General features: G+C 43.6%; 1 protein-coding gene across 2 annotated transcripts in view; it reads left to right on the plus strand.

The window, feature by feature from the left end:
- fbln1 (fibulin 1) overlaps positions 1-17,400 on the plus strand; it is a 289,537-nt gene that overhangs the window by 55,685 nt on the left and 216,452 nt on the right. For both annotated transcript variants that reach the window (XM_041215928.1, XM_041215927.1), the window contains exon 5: positions 2,486-2,551. In XM_041215928.1, the coding sequence (XP_041071862.1) occupies positions 2,486-2,551 (66 nt within the window). The remainder of the gene's footprint in view (positions 1-2,485; positions 2,552-17,400) is intronic.

Consider the following 17,400-nt stretch of genomic DNA (forward strand, 5'->3'; position numbering starts at 1 on the left):
CCACTTGTAATTCAGAGGCCTGAACTAATAATCTGGAGATATTGGGCAGAATTGTATGTCATGCAGACGGGCGTGCATCCAACCTGATCGGGCATGAAACCACGTGAGATGACGTCGGGCAAGTGTCATTGTACACTTGCACGAAATTTTGTGGCTCAGGCGCGCACAAAAGTCAGAAGCATGCCCGCCGACAATTAAGTGGGCAATTAAGCCATTACCGGCGCAATTGACTGCGATTTTTCATGGCCCGTCCAACCTTATAGTTGGCGGATGGGCAAATCGGCCAGGTGGCCTTTACATTTTTCATCAAACCTCATCCAAGGGCAGGATGAAATCTCTGTTCGGAAATGAAATAAAAAGAAACACCTGGGGGCAGCATTTTTATGAGGTATGCTTTCAGGTGCTTGATTGTGATGCATGGACATTTTTTGCAGTCTTATAGAGCTTAATTTCATTATTTGCAGGTCTGCAGCACTCTGAGGCAGCTGTCTGCATTCAGGGATTTCTTTTGTAGTTCTCACCTGCACCTGTGATGAAGTCATCACCTGCCCTCTTCCTGCCCCAACCCCGGCTGAGCTTCTCAGCGTGTGCTTCATGCTGGCTGGCCAATTAATTGTCCAGCCAGTGTGAAATTGCGGTCGGGGGCCGATTGTGTTCGGGTGTCCATTTCCTAGCTGCTCCCGGGCCCACCGATCGCGCGTGCCTGCCAACCAAAAAATTTAGGCCATTGAGTTCAAATTCCACAGTAGCTGCTGGGGGACTTAAATTTAGTTAAATAAATCTGGAATAATTAAATACATTGTGAATTTAACAAAAGGTTAACCTCAATAATGGTGATTATGAAGCTACCAGATTGTAGTAATCTAACTCACTAATGCTCTCTAGGGAAGGAAAATCTGCTGCCCTTGCCTTGCATTACCTAAATGTGACTCCAGAGCCACAGCAATATTGTTGAATCTTAAATGCCCTCTGAAATGGCCTAGCAAGCCACTAAGCTGTATATTTCAGCCATAGTACACGAGGGGGCTGGAAACTGGGTAAAACTCCTGGGGCTGTTTGCCTGACATGGAATGTATATTGTAAATATCAAGAATATTGAAATTATATTGAGGCACCTCAGAGTTCTGTATGAAGAAACATTGAATTATTTTGCACATTCTGTAATATTCAATTTGAAATGTTTGGAAATGTACTTTTACAAATTGTATGAATGAAGTGTATGTTTCACTGAAAAAAGAGACATGGCTAAACTTTTTGTTTTATACTCATCAGGACACTTGCAAGAATACCAACATAAGGGGAAAACAACAATGTATACTGTATGTGAAGAAAGTGCTGATTGGTTGGCAAGTGGTGTTGCCATGGAGAATGCACCACTGATGGTGACTGACAGTCAACTTCCAAGCAGGCCCAACCCAACCAGCCCGTGCTTGCAAACTCAAAACACAGTGTCCAACATTAGATGTGTTTCCGTAATTGGGCAACATTTGCTAAATAATCCTCAATGTTCTAAGAATTATGCGGACAACCAATTTAAGACTGTCAGTTGGACTTGCAGTGTGGTGCATTTGCATGTACTGGAAACTACATATATTAATAGACATTCTGTTCTTTGCGGACAGAAAAACATGTACATACATTGCACCTGTTTCAGCTAAGCAAAATAAGTGACAGCCATTCACTGACTTATTCCTCAGGGCAATGCCTTGACCAATCAGGATCAAGCTGCTTGGTTTAAATTTCCAACAATGCTTAGCAGTTAACTGTCAGTCGCTATCAGTGGTGCATTCTCCATGGCAACGTCACTTGCCAAACAATCAGCACTCTATTCACAAACAGTATAAATTGTTTTCCCCTTACATTGATATCCTTGTGAGTGTCCTGATGAGTGCAAGACAAAAAGCTTAGACATGTCTCATTTTTCAGCAGCGCTCAAGTTCTATACTACCAAACGACTAAGTACATGTTTTGGGAAAAGAGACATAACAAATGCCCACATCCTTCAAATGAAGAAAATCCTCTCGAGAGTCTTTTGTTGTACCATTGCAATCAATTATTTCGCAATCTGAGCAGTTTTTTTTTACTGTTTTGGGTTATTAATAGTCTTGTAATTTATTAAAAAAAGAAATGCCCTGTTCATATATTTCTTTGATTTTAATTGTATTAGTTGGCCAAGTCACCCAATTACCTGATTAGGTTTCATTAATTTCTAGAATGTTATCATTTCAATCCAAAAATGGGTACTATAGTAAATATATTTAATAAACCTGTTTATCTCTAAATTATGTTGTTTATTAGATTATCTATGGCTTCTGGAAACTGTTAATTTTTATTGCTGCAAGCATATTGATTTTTAATTCCTCAATATTTCATGCCACCAAGGTTACAAGATAGAGAAATGTAACTGAAATCCTGCCTACAATCTGAGTTTCTTTGATGTGTGGGATGCCCTCTAGTGAAAGTTGTCCATTTGTTTCTTTTTCAGGTAGTACTGAAATCAGAAAGCCACCATCAGAGTTGGAAGATCCATTCCTGAATGATCGATGCAGAGGTATGAAGATTTGCTGTTAATCTAATTATATCCACCAAATGAGACTTGGGGCGGGATTTTCTAAAAACTGCCAGCCACCGAGATTGTCCGGTCCTGCCGCAAGTCATTGGACTTCCTGTTGGGCGCCACCTCGCCCGCGACAGGGTCAGAAAATCCCGGACTTGGACTCTTTCACTGTTCCTCACCACTTTTCTATGTGGTGTAGAGAAGCAATATATTTTATGAAAGGACAATTCTTTATTTTGTACATGTGATGCCAGATACCACCACTGATTTCCATTATGTTTTGTGAAATGGCAGTCTTTAAAAGAGGCAGAATGCAACGTTTGGTCTGGACAGTCGATGCATATAATTGCATTGCCCCATAATTCCTAAGTGTTGTAAAGAAAACTATGCACTTTCTGATGCTTCTCCAGGTTTCATTGTTATTGTGTTTTATGATTTAAAAATGTTAGTTGAGTTAAGGCAGATTAACAGCAGTCTGTTTGTTACACAATCTCCCCACAACTAAAATGAAACAAAAGCTGTAACTCTGGAAATCTGAAAAAAGCAAAAACACTGGAGAGATACAGCATGTCAATCAATATCCAAGAAAGTCAGTCAGCAAAAGATGGGCTCCCTGATATGTATTTCCAGGATTTTCAACAACCCCCCTCCTTATTGTATCAACTCCAGTGGCAGGAATAGATATGGACTTTGGGCAGCACCCCTCAGAACTTGATAGTAGCATCAGTAGTAGGTCAGCACGTAACCCCCTCAATCATGCACCCCTTGACCTTTCCTTTAAAGCCTCTGATCCCTGCCACCACTCCAGGCCTTCTGTTCCACTTCCAGTACTCTGGCCTCCCTTCCATTATGCCTCCAATCCTCCCCATCCTGGCCCCTAATCTTACCATATCCCCCAGGCCTCCAATTCCTCCTGAACAGGCCCTCAACTTCTCTCTCAGGCCAATCCACCAGCTCCCCAATGCCACACCAAGGCCTCCAGCCTCTTCCCACTACCCAGAACTCTGGGAACGGCAGAACCAGATTGACCCCGCTCTCCTATCCCGTGTTCGACTTCCCCTTCTCTCCCTAATTGACCCCCCAATCCTACCTCCCCAATCAGCCCAACCTTCCTTTCTGAGATTTTTCCACCCATCCCCCAACGTGCACTGTGGATTTAACTAACCATGTGATTTTGCCAATTGCCCAGGGCAGGAAGCTGTTTGTTGATGTCATCCCTGTGCCATTCAGACCATCTCCAGCCCCAGTGGGTCAGGTCATTAAAAATTCATCCTTTGTCTGTCTCAGTGAAGATTCTTCAGTGGATTGATGGAATAGCCTTATTGTTTCATGTCTGCTCACACAGATGCTCTGTAGAATGCACCATGCTAGATCAGACGCTGCATGGGAGCAAATCTCTATTCAAAAGACTATGAAAATTTTATGGATGACGATCAACAAGGTGAACGGTGAGCACCGTTCCTTCACAAGCTGACCATAAAATCCAGACCAGTGGATCTTCTGTGCTGTAGACTTCTACAGGCAGAATTTTCCTCTCCTGTCAGCAGCAGGAATTATGGCAGGCAGGGGCAATTAATTTGGCAGGAGGCAAAATATTGGTTCCTGACAGCGGGATAACCTGTTGGAATTCTGTTCTCCAGACTTCAAGGCAGGCCGAGCTTCCTGACAAAGATGGGGAGAGTATCTAAGAGAGCAGGGTCGGTGGTGTCAGTGGTGGGACGATTCAGGGTATTGGTGGTAGGTGGGAACAGTCACAGTCAGAGGCGGGAGTTGGATGCGGTAGGGTAATGTGTGTCGGCTCTGAGGGGAGGAAAGGCATGTGGAAGTGGATTGCAATAGGGCCCAGAGTAACAGGGGGAGGTTCAAGGGTGTGAGATGGGAGAGGATGGGTGATAATGGGTGAGTCTATGGTGATGGGGGGGAAGTTGGTGGGTGATGGGGGAGAGTAGAAGGTGGTGGAGCGAGTTTGATTGGTAATGTGCATCATTTTTCCAAACTGACCTTGACCATGCAGTCAGTCAGTCAGTGAGATCCCTTGAAGTGGATGAAGGGTCTTTTCAGTTGGATGGAGTTCAAGGTCAGCACAAGTGGCCGACTAAAGGGATAATTATGAAGCAACTGGATGTTCAAGATGCTCACTTGTGTTCTCCTCTCTATGGTGAAGTTCACATTGCAGCATGTTCCCTGACTCATGGGCTTCATTACATTATGGTCCCAGCAAGTGGTGGAGCTGCTGTTCATTCTGTGCCATTTGCTATCGGCTGTAGTCAGAGGCAAGGATGAAGGGAGGGCTGGAGTTGGATGCCTCCAAAGGGCACGGCTGGTGGACAGCAGCCAACTCGTCACTCCAAACCTCCATCCTCCCTTGTGAATGGTCATGACTGACAAGGGATCATGTGGTTAGCCTTCTATGCTGCCAAGGCAATGGTCTCTCTATAGAGTCTCGAGGGTAGTGGAGATAAGTGGAAAAGTGTCCGTGTGAAGCTTCTTGCACATGGCTCTCATCACCCTGGTCAAAGAGCAATGTTTCCATACGTAGCCATGTATGAACGGGTAGAACATCCATCTCTGGTCCTCCAGGATGTCCTTTACCTGGAAGGGGTGGGGTGCAGACACTATGTTTAGACAGAGGCTAGGTGAAGGGCTTAGCACTTGCCTACTGCCTTTGAGATGGATGGAAACCTGTAAAGGACATGCTCACTTAATGTATCACTTCAATTCATTCACACATCCACTGAGCTGTCTATGGTGCAGGCTGCAGGCAATCCTGCCGTGGTAATAGCTCCTCTCATCCAGATGAGGAGAAGGAGGATCCATCACAAATTGGTACAGGGCCAGGAGGAGCAAGGACCTGAGCAGCAAGAGACAGTGGGGCCTCAAGAAGTCCAGGATGCTGGCAAACAGGGTACACTGCAACGACAAGCATTGACCCAACCATGGGTGTATCGCAGGTGGTGTATTGCAGGCGGTGTTGTAAGCTAGAGATGAGCAAAAGGCGATGCTGGAGGCCCTTTGTTTGTCCTGGGATGTGGTTGCTCAATTCTGGTAGCTTCTCCAGTACAAACTGTGGCCACATGGACTCTGGAGGAGTAATGTGGATCTTCTGGCCTGCATTGAGTTAATGGCTGTCCGGGCGCTATTTAATTATGGCGCCAGGACCTTCAACCTCATGGCGACTTTCTGCCACCCTGCCATAAGATTCACTGAACTCCTGGCGATGCATAATTGATAAGCTGTACAGTGGAAGATCGTGTATGTTCAGCCATCCAACCGCTCAATAGGAATCACACTGAATTATTTTCTGACCTCTACTAGACTTGGACTCCAGAGCGGAAGACTCTGCCCAATGTTTCTTTGATCGTAACTGTCTGTGTTGCATTAATTTGAGTGGGGAATTCTCATTGGGCATGGCCAACATCCCTTATTCAGTTCATACCAATTAGAAACAATTATCTGTCCATTCATCTAAATGCTGTTTGTGGAACATTGCTATCACACAATCATATACACCAACAATATGAATTAGGACTGGGAGTAGGCCATTCAGCCTCTCAAGCCTGCTTCACCAGATGAGAAAATCATGGTATGATTATGGCCTCTACTTTCTTGTCTACCCTCTATACCTTTATACTCCCTTGTCAGTCAAGAATCTATCTAATTCAGTCTTAAAAAAATATTCAATGATCCTGCCTCCACTCCTCCATGGGAAGAGAATTCCACAGGCTAACAATCCTCTAGAAGAAAAAAATTCTCTTCATCTCTGTTTTTAATGGGAGGCCCATTATTCTTAAACTGTGTTCCCTAGTTCTAAACTCTTCCACAAAGGAAAATATCCTTTCAGCATCTACCCTGTCAAGTCATCTCAGGATCTTATATATTGCAATAAGATCAGCTCTCATTCTTCTACACTCCAGTGGATGCAGGCTAGCCCGCACAACCTTTCCTCATAAGACAACTCCTTCATCCCAGGAATCAGTTGAGTGAACCTTCTCTGCAATTATAGCCTTTCTTAAATAAGAAGACCAAAACTGTACGCAGTACTCCAGATGTGGGCTGGAATTTTCCGGCCCTGTTGGCATCATGGCAGATGTGAGCAGGCAATGTGGCAAATAGGCCAAAAATTGGTTTCACGCCGTTGTGAAACCAATTGCGATCGTCCGCTCCACCCATCAATGGCAGGCCACCTTTCCCACCGCCATATCTCAGGAACCTAATTTATATCTCATTATCTTGCCTGCTTGGAGTTCAGGGGGGGAAGGAGTTTGGAGGGAGGAAAGATTTCAGTGGGTGGCAGGACTTCGGCGGGAGGAAGGAGTTTGGAGGGGGGAAGGAGTTTAGGGGAGGAAGGAGTTCGGAGGGGGGAAGGATTCTGGGTGGGGGGGGAGGGAAATAAGGGTGGATGAGGGAGTAAAAGTAGAGGAGGACGTAGGGGTGTGGATGTCCAGGTGAACATGCAAGGGAGTGGTCTGTGGAGTCAATGACTGCTTCCTGGGGAGTGAACTGAGGGTGGGTGTGGTAAGAGGGAGTGGTGAGAGGGGGCAGAATGAGCCGATGGGGTGGGAGGGTGAGGGTGTGATGGTAGCGATAGAAGGGAGGGCAAGGATGGTTGGTGGGGACTTGGAGGCAGACAGGGACCTTGCGGTGGGAAGGTGGATGTCGGGAAGGCCAATGTGGATAGGGATGGGATTCTCATGAAGGTAGGGAAGGTGCATGTTCACCTGGACATCCTGGAAAGAAAAGTGTTCTGGTTGGTAGGTAACGGTAGGGAGGTGGAAAGTGATGGTAGGGGGCCAACAGTGATGGCGGAAAGGAAATGGGTGATTGGGGGAGCAGAAAGGACAGGGGGGCTGAGAAGAAACCTTATTATGACTATGTTTTTGAAATCAAAAGTGAGAGGATCCTCGTGCTGGGCAGGCATGGGTGCTGCATGGGAGTGTGATCAGGTCAGCTCAGATGGACAACTGAAAGAGAACCCCAGCAGGCTGCATTCAAAATGCTCGGAACATTAAGATGAGTGTGATGGAGGAAGGTTCTGTGTTTCCTGGTTTCTGTCTTCCTCTCTTGAATAGAAGAGTTACATTCATTATTTTCCAATCTGATAGGAACTTTCCAAAATCTAGAAAATTTTGGAAAATTAAAACCAATGCATCTATTATTTCAGCAGCCCACTCTTTTAAAACCCCAGGATGAAGTCCATCAGAATCTGGGAACTTGTCAGCCTTTAGTTCCAATAATTTTCTCAACACCCTTCCCCTGGTGATTGTAATTGTTTTAAGTTCCTCCTCTTTTTCATCGGTTGATTTACAATTATTTCTGGGATGTTAGCTGTGTCTTACATTAAAGGCAGACACAACATACCTGTTCAATGTATCTGCTATTTCCTTATTTCCTATTATTAATCCCACCAGAGCAGCTGGTGAAATTTAAATTCAATTCATACATCTGGAATTGAAATCTAGTCTTAATAATGGTGACCATGGCAACTATCGTTGTCGTAAAAACCCTATAATTCACTAATGTCCTTTAAGAAATCTGCTCGCCTGATCTGGCCTGGCCTATGTGTTACTCCAGAACCATAGCAATGGGGTTGACTCTTAACCCCACTCTGAAATGGCCGATCAGGCCACTCAATTCAAGGGCAATTAGAGATGGACAAATGCTGGCCTGGTCAGTGATGCCCACATCCCACAAAAGAATAATTTAAAAAAAAATTCCCTAGACTAACTCTCTAGAGGGCCAATGCTCACTTGAGTTACTCCTTTCCTTTTTAAATACCTGTAGAAACTCTTACTGTCTGTTTTTACATTTCTAGTTAGCTTTCTCTATTACTCCCTCATTATTATTTTAGTCATTCTTTGCTGGTTTTTATATTCTGTCCAAACATCTGACCTGCTTTTAATCTTCAAGGGATTATATGGTTTTTCTTTCAATTTGATCTCTGACTTCTTAACCACGAATGATGCATTGTTTTTCTAGAGTCTTTCTTTCTCACTGAAATGTTTTTTCGTTAAGTGTTATGAAATATCTTCTTAAATGTCTTCCACTGCATTTCTACTGACCTACCCCTTAACCTAATTTCCTAGTTCACTTTAGCCAGCTCTGTCCCCATACCCTTATAACTGCCTTTATTTAAGTTTAAGGCCCAGATTTTCACTCCTAGATCAGGTGGGCAGCGATGGAAGAGTTCCTGGCTCTATGAACCTGATCTTTAAAAATGGCCATCTGTAGTTCGGACTTTTGTTTCGGGGAGGTGGACTAGATTGGAAATTGGCCCCTGGAAAGAGTATGAAGGCTGTTGGCTGCAGTGGCAAGTTAGGCAGAAGGCCTGCTCTCTATGTTTTAGCACTATGTTGAATTTAAAGCAAATAAACAACCCTCCAGCTCTCACCCCCCCACACATGTTCTCATGCCCCATCCATGTCAACCTATGTCACCTCATATACCTTATGCCAACCATGCCCCTATATCTGCCTCCGTTGGCCCTTTATAGTCCCTATGCAAAATTAGTGCCAACTCACGCCAACCCATGCCCACCATCCATGACCCTTTGCCCATGCACACTCTATGCCAACTCATCTAGTATCCTTTGACAATTCCTTGACAGCGTTAACAGTTCCTTGACAGTTTGATAGCTCCTTGACAGTTGTTTGACATTTCTTTGACAGCTTGACAGTTCCTTGATAGCTTTACAGATGCAATGAGTTGATGCACAATCACGTTTAATTTTAACAATCCCAAAGGGTGCCTTGCCACCACCTAAATGGTGTCATACTTCCCTCAAAGCATGCCTTATGTCATGTTCCTAAGGCATAAAAGAGATCATAAGCTGTTAAATCAAACCTTACCTCTTTGCTAATTTAAAAAGTGGACTTTGCTGCACCAAAAATGGCTGCCACAGGCGACATGATTTATAAGTAGGCTGCAGTTTTTGGAAATTTCCAAATCAGTTACAGGACAAAAGCTCAAACCTGATCCTTGTGGAATCCCACCTACCCCCAAAAACCTTTCACCCCCTTGTTAATCAAGAATCTATCTTGCTGTGCCTTAAAAATATTCAAAGATTCTGCTTCTACCACCTTTTGAGGAAGAGATTTCCAAAGACTCACAATCCTCTGAGAGAAAGAAATTCTCCTCATCTCTGTCTTAAATGAGCGACCCCTTATTTTTAAACATGACCAATAGTTCTAGATTCTCCCACAAGAAGAAATATCCTCTCCACATCCACCCTGTCAAGACCCCTCAGAATCTTAAAGGATTCGATCAAATTGCCTTTTACTCTTCTAAACTCCACTGGATACAAGCCTAACCTGTCCAACCTTTCCTCATAGAGTTAGAATTTCTGGCCATTTCCTGGATTTTTGACATGATGGAAAGGCTCTCCATTGTGGTGAAAATCTGGTCTAAATCACTAGTCTTAGATCCATTCTCCTTTCCCTCAATTGAATGTGAAACTCAATCATGTTATGATCACTGCTATCTAGGGGCTACTTTACTGTGAGGTCATTAATTAATCCTGTCCCATTGCACATTACCAGGTCTAGTATAACCTGCTCTCTGAATGGCTGTAGAACATGCTGCTCTAAGACACTGTCCTCTATGAACTATACTATGTGAACTCATCTTCCAGTGGCTACCTTTGCCAATCTGATATGTCCAATCTATATGTAGATTAAAATCACCCATGATTATCACCATAACTTTCTCACAAGCCTCCATTATTTATTTCTGTATACCCCTTCTTACAGTGTAGTTACTGTATCAAAGAATTGCTTCCACATGTGCTTACATAACAACTTCATAGTTCACAATTAATTTATAGTTGAAACACTTTGAGATATTGTGATATGACACAAACACAAGTACTAATGTTAGATTTTGAGGAGGAAATAGTCTCATATCATTGAGTCTCTGTACTGTACTCTGTTCACTGTGGGGAGGTGTCTCTATGAGAGGGTATATCATTCCAGAGTCCCAGTACTACTTATCTAATTAACAGCCAGTTTCAGAGTGCCATTGCTGAAGGCCTCAGAGCAGATCAGGAGACCACCCTCTCATCCCTGAATAGTGGATAAGGCAGGGAGACCTAATTGAGAATAGAGGAGAAATACAACTACAAAACAAAGGAAAATAGTTTATGTTGCATTAAGGAAAATAATAGATTGTATTTTACTCTAAAAGATAAACAATTAAAAGAACTAGCCTCTTTTAAATGCTCGATTTGGCTAACCTGGTGCCACAAGTATTTTAAAATTAGTTCTATCTTACAAGTATGGATGAGAAACCTTTGTGTAGATGACATCTATCTATGGTCTTTTATTAAATTCTCATGCAAAATGCCTAGAATAATTAGTTACCAAAAATAATTCTTGTTTTTGATCTGAAATAAGCACAAGTACAATGTGCCTGGTGTTATGATCCTTGGCCAGACCCCCCAATTGTTGGTAAGATCTGGTTAGGGACCAACAACATTTTGTTTAAAGTAGACAAAGTTTGAGATTTAAGACACCTGCTCAGTGAAGAAAGACACAAGATTCCATGGGTTTTGACCAAACAAAAATAAACTTTACTGTACATGGTCATAAAGATAAAACCATTTATAATATCTATCTTAAACTCCAACATTCAGGGTAAGTATGAGGTAAATGTGAATTAACAAGCCAATTGTGGTTGAACACACCACACTACACAATAAATGGCATAGGCCACCAAGGCAGGGTCCGTGGATTTCTCAAAACCCACCCTGACGTTAGTAACACTATGAGTCAAGCAATCTCATTGAAACTCCATCTCTTACATGAGAGTTTTTAATCCTTACCTTTGAATATCTCACCTTGGAATTCTCTCCAAAGGCCGCTCCAACTCGGATGGCTTAAATTATGGCCCACCTCAAAGGGTTTCAATGAATTCCTGAGTACACACTTAAGCACCAACTCATATGTGCAATTTTAGCTCATTGGCCACACCAAGCAGGACACCACTGCTCCATAGGTGTACCATTGCCCCCAATGCCCCACAGCATGGAGTCACTCTTTGGCTGCCTTCTTGGATCTTCAGGGCTTCTCTTAAGTCCTCTTCAATTACCAAACTCGAGTCACATCAACAATGGCCCACCTCCAAGGTTTCAATCTCATTTCCTGAGATTCCATTCCCCTGGATCCCCGAGTATACACCAAACACCAAGGGCAACATTTTACCCCCCATTGCATGAGCGCGAAAGAGTGCACAGATCTCCCCGAGGCAAAGTGCTGCCTCAGGGACATCGGCTCGGATGTGAAACTTCAAATAAAGAGAGAAAAATTTTGCTGCCATGTCCCCTCATGTGATACTGTCACATGAAATGGGACATTTCCATACCTTTTATTTTGAAATATTCTGAGATTTTTTTAATCACTTGTTTGTGGATGAGGTTTTATGCTTTTTCAGAAGCCTGCCAGGGCTCCCATCCTGCCCATCAACCTTAATGTTGGACAGGCAAGTCCATTAATGGTTTCAATTAGTTTTTTAATGGCCTTAATAGGCCGTTGATAGGTCGGCGGGTGTGCAGCTGAGACAGCTGCGTGCCTCTCGACCTGAGAATGTAAATGACACGGGGTGATGTTGGGACACACGCCCGACGTCACCTCGTGTCATTTTACGCGTCGGTGAGCAGGCCTCGCCCCTGCTCACCGAACCAAAGATTCTGCCCCAAATTACAGGCACAACTTCAGATTTTCGGCTGAGTAGAACACTACTGCTCCAAAGAGCTATCTTTGTCCCAACAGCCCTCTTCAATTACCAGAGTTTCTCCTGAGCCCTCTTTACTTAAAGTCTACACCCTGTAGCCCTTTCTCTAACTTGGAGTCTGTTTCACTGCTCCTTTCTTTCTTTTAATTGGGACCTTTTCTGTTCCCTGTCTTTGTCCCTTACTTGGGACTTCCTTCTGGGACCTCTCCCTGTCCTCCTCCCTTGTGCCCTATCTCAGACGCTTGCTGGCTATGGCGCTTCACAAGCGGTCACCTGACCTGGGTTTTTCTTGCCCTTCTTTCTTTTCCTTTATGCGGAGGTGCACTGTTTCCATCCTGGGCTGGAAGAATGTTAAGATGCAGATCTGCACATGTGCAGCCTGCTCCTGGCCCGCGCATGCACAGAAGTCGGAAGACTGTTGGGGCATAGTGTTCCCGACCCCTGTGCTGACCACTAAGGTAGGTTTGGATTTTGGAACACTTGATCCAGTTGAACTAACCCAACGTAAGCCTAACTTATGGCTGTACATAGAAAATAAAAGCCTCACCTCCCTCACTTTCCTGCCCCACTCGCAATTCAAGTAGTTTTTGTTGACTGACCTGGAATAAGGTTCCTTGTTATATTCATGAAAAATCTCTTGTACATAACACTATTACAAACTACGTATCATATGCTGCTGCATGTACACTTTAACCTTGATGAATTTAAAACAAATTAATTTTCCTATTATTTCATGAAGATATTAAAACAATAGAACTCAATGCATTCAATATTCCTGTTGCTAGTACAAAAAGTTATGGTTCAGAAAGAGGCCATTCAGCCCATTGTGTCTGCGCCGGCCAAAAAGAGAAAAAAGAAACTAGCTGATCATTTTAATCCCATTTTCCAGCACCTGATCCGTGGCTTTGCAGGTTACAGCGCTTCCAACGCAGATCCAGGTACCTTTTAAAAGAGTCGAGTGTTTCAGCCTCAAAGACCAACTTAGGCAGTGAACCCCAGACAGCCACAACACTCTGGATGAAAAAGTTTTTCCTCATGTCTCCTCTAATCCTTCTACCAATCACCTTAAATATATGCCCTCTGGTAATTGACCCCTCACCTAGGGAAACAAGCCTTTCCTGTCTACATTACCTAGGCCCCTTGTAATTATGCACGCCTCAATTAGGTAACGCCCAGCCTCCTTTGTTCTAAGGAAAACAGCCCCACCCTATCCAATCGCTCCTCATAGCTGCAATTTTCAAGCCCTGGCAACATTCTTGTAAATCTCCTCTGTACACTCTCCAGAGCAATTATGTCTCTCCTGTAATGTGGTGACCAGAAGGGTACACAAAATTCCAACTGTGGTCTAACCAGCATTTTATACAGTTCCATCATTACATCCCTGTTTTTGTATTCAATACCTCGCCCAATAAAGGAAAGCATTCCATATTGTTCCTTGACCACCTTCGGGGGCCTGTGGACATGCACTCCAAAGTCTCTCACTTCCTCAACCCCTCTCAATAACTTCCCGTTTATTGAGTATTCCCTTACTTTGTTTGTCCTCCCCAAATACATTACCTCACACTTTTCCAGATTGAATTCCATTCACCACTTTTCTGTCCACTCAACCAAACGATTGATACCATACTGGAGTCGACAACTATCCTCTTCACTATCAACTATACAGTCAAATTTTGTGCCATCTGCAAATTTCCCTCCCACATGCCTCCCACATTTAAGTTTAAATCATTAATATATACAAACAGCAAGGGCTCCAACACTAAGCCCTATGGAACGCCACTGGAAACCATTTTCCATTCACAAAAATATCCATCAACTATTTCCCTTTGTTTCCTGTCACTGAGCCAATTTTGGATCCAACCTTCCACCTTCCCCTGTATCCCATGAGATCTCATTTTCTTGACCGGTCTGCCATATGGGATCATGTCTAATGCCTTAATAAAATCCATGTAGACAACATCCACTGTTACCCTTATCAATCCTTCTTGTTACTTCCTCAAAAAATTCTATTAAGTTAGTAAGACACAATCTTTCCCTAACAAAGCCATGCTGACTATTCCTGATCAATTCGTGCCTTTCTAAGTGACAGTTTATCCTGTCTCTCAGAATTATTTCCAATAATTTACCCACCACCGAAATCAGTTTTGACTGGCCTATAATTTTCTGGCCTATCCTTCACACCCTTTTTAAATAATGGTACAACATTTGCAGACATTCAAGCCTCTGGTACCTCACCTGTATCTAGTGAGGATTGGAAAATGATCCTCAGAGCATCTGCTCTTTCCTCCCTGATTTCCTTCACCAACCTGGGATAAAATCCATCTGGCCCTGGTGATTTACCCACCTTCAAGAATGTCAGTTGCTCCAGTACTTCCTCTCTCACTATGCTTACTGTATCTAATATTTCACACTCCTCTTCTTTAACTCGAATGTCTGCATCACATGTCTCTAGTGAAGACAGAGACAAAGTACTTATTGAGAACAAAAACAGAATTACCTGGGAAAACTCAGCAGGTCTGGCAGCATTGGTGGAGAAGAAAAGAGTTGACGTTTCAAGTCCTCATGACCCTTCAACAGAACTGAGTGAATATTAGGAGAGGGGTGAAATATAAGCTGGTTTAAGGTGGGGGCCGGGGGAGGTTGGGGGGAGAGAAGTGGGGGGTGTGTGTGGTTGTAGGGACAAGCAAACAGTGATAGGAGCAGATAATCAAAAGATGTCACAGACAAAGGAACAAAGAGGTGTTGAAGGTGGTGATATTATCTAAACAAATGTGCTAATTAAGAATGAATGGCACCCCCTAGTGGGGGTGGGGTGGAAAGACTAGCAGGGCATACAAGATTTAAAAATAATGGAAATAGGTGGGAAGAGAAAAATCAATATAAATTATTGGAAGAAACAAAAGGAAGGGGGAAGAAACAGAAAGGGGGTGGGGATGGAGGAGGGAGTTCAAGATCTAAAGTTGTTGATTTCAATATTCAGTCCGGAAGGCTGTAAAGTGCCTAGTCGGAAGATAAGGTGCTGTTCCTCCAGTTTGCGTTGGGCTTCACTGGAACAATGCAGCAAGCCAAGGACAGACATGTGGGCAAGAGAGCAGGGTGGAGTGTTAAAATGGCAAGCGACAGGGAGGTTTGGGTCTTTCTTGTGGACAGACCGCAGGTGTTCTGCAAAGCGGTCGCCCAGTTTACGTTTGGTCTCTTCAATGTAGAGGAGACCGCATTGGGGGCAACGAATACAGTAGACTAAGTTGGGAAATGCAAGTGAAATGCTGCTTCACTTGAAAGGAGTGTTTGGGCCCTTGGACGGTGAGGAGAGAGGAAGTGAAGGGGCAGGTGTTGCATCTTTTGCATGGGCATGGGGAGGTGCCATAGATAGGGGTTGAGGAGTAGGGGGTGATGGAGGAGTGGATCAAGATATCCCGGAGGGAACGATCCCTTCGGAATTCCGCCGGGGGGGGGTGAAGGGAAGATGTGTTTGGTGGTGGCATCATGCTGGAGTTGGCGGAAATGGCAGAGGATGATCTTTTGAATGCGGAGGCTGGTGTGGTGATAAGTGAGGACAAGGGGGACCCTATCATGTTTCTGGGAGGGAGGAGAAGGCGTGAGGGAGGATGCGTGGGAGATGGGCCGGACACGGTTGAGGGCCCTGTCAACGACCGTGGGTGGAAAACCTCGGTTAAGGAAGAAGGAGGACATGTCAGAGGAACTGTTTTTGAAGGTAGCATCATCAGAACAGATGCGATGGAGGCGAAGGAACTGAGAGAATGGGATGGAGTCCTTACAGGAAGCGGGGTGTGAGGAGCTGTAATTGAGGTAGCTGTAGGAGTAGGTAGGCTTGTAGTGGATATTGGTGGACAGTCTATCACCAGAAATTGAGACAGAGATGTCAAGGAAGGGAAGGGAAGTATCAGAAATGGACCATGTGAAAATGATGGAGGGGTGCAGATTGGAAGGAAAATTAATAAATTTTTCCAAGTCCCGACGAGAGCATGAAGCAGCATCGAAGTAATCATGAAGCAGCACCGAAGTAATCCCCACACCCTTTCCGTTTCTTCCCCCTTCCTTTTATTTTTTCCAATAATTTATATAGATTTTTCTTTTCCCACCTATTTCCATTATTTTTAAATCTTGTATGCCCTGCTGGTCTTTCCACCCCACCCCCACTAGAGCTGTACCTTGAGTGCCCTGCCATCCGTTCTTAATTAGCACATTCATTTAGATAATATCACCACCTTCAACACCTCTTTGTTTTTTGTCTGTGACATCTTTTGATTATCTGCTCCTATCACTGCTTGCTTGTCCCTACAACCACACCACCCCCCACCCAACTTCTCTCCCCCTACCAACCCCCACCCCCACCTTAAACCAGCTTATATTTCACCCCTCTCCTAATATTCACTCAGTTCTGTTGAAGGGTCATGAGGACTCGAAACGTCAACTCTTTTCTTCTCCGCCGATGCTGCCAGACCTGCTGGAGTTTTTCCAGGTAATTCTGTTTTTGTTTTGGATTTCCAACATCTGCAGTTTTTTGTTTTTATCTCTATACTTATTGAGAACCCTGCCCACATCTTCTGCATCGACCCACAAGTTATCATGTCCATCTCTGATAGGCCCTGCTTTTTCCTTAGTTATTCTCTTGCTCTTAATGTACTGGTAAAACATCTTAGGGTTTTCTTTGATTTTACCTGCCAATATTTTTTCATATCCTCTCTTTGCTTTCCTAATTTCCATTTTTACTTCACCTCTCTACTTTCTATACTCCTCTAGGCTTTCTACAGTATTAAGTCTTTATATTTATATACATTATATATTATTTATAGACTTCCTGAGGAATAATACTAAACATGCACTAGCAATAATTTTTGTGCCTTTTACTCAACACTTCATCGTTATTTACTGACATCTAGTGGCAGAAAATAAATCAATACTTTTACAATTGTCGGATGGTCTTTGTTGATCCACTGCTGAGCTACAGCTAGATACAGTTTCACTTCTCACAATCTAATCAAGACCCAACTACTTACCCTTGGCCTTTATCATCTATTGATATTTTTAACCTCATTTGACTTGATTTTAACTCACTAAAAACTCATTCACTTACACAAAGTTAAAATCAGGCCATT

The sequence above is a fragment of the Carcharodon carcharias genome, chromosome 21 (assembly GCF_017639515.1).
Source record: "Carcharodon carcharias isolate sCarCar2 chromosome 21, sCarCar2.pri, whole genome shotgun sequence".
NCBI classification, from domain to species: domain Eukaryota; kingdom Metazoa; phylum Chordata; class Chondrichthyes; order Lamniformes; family Lamnidae; genus Carcharodon; species Carcharodon carcharias.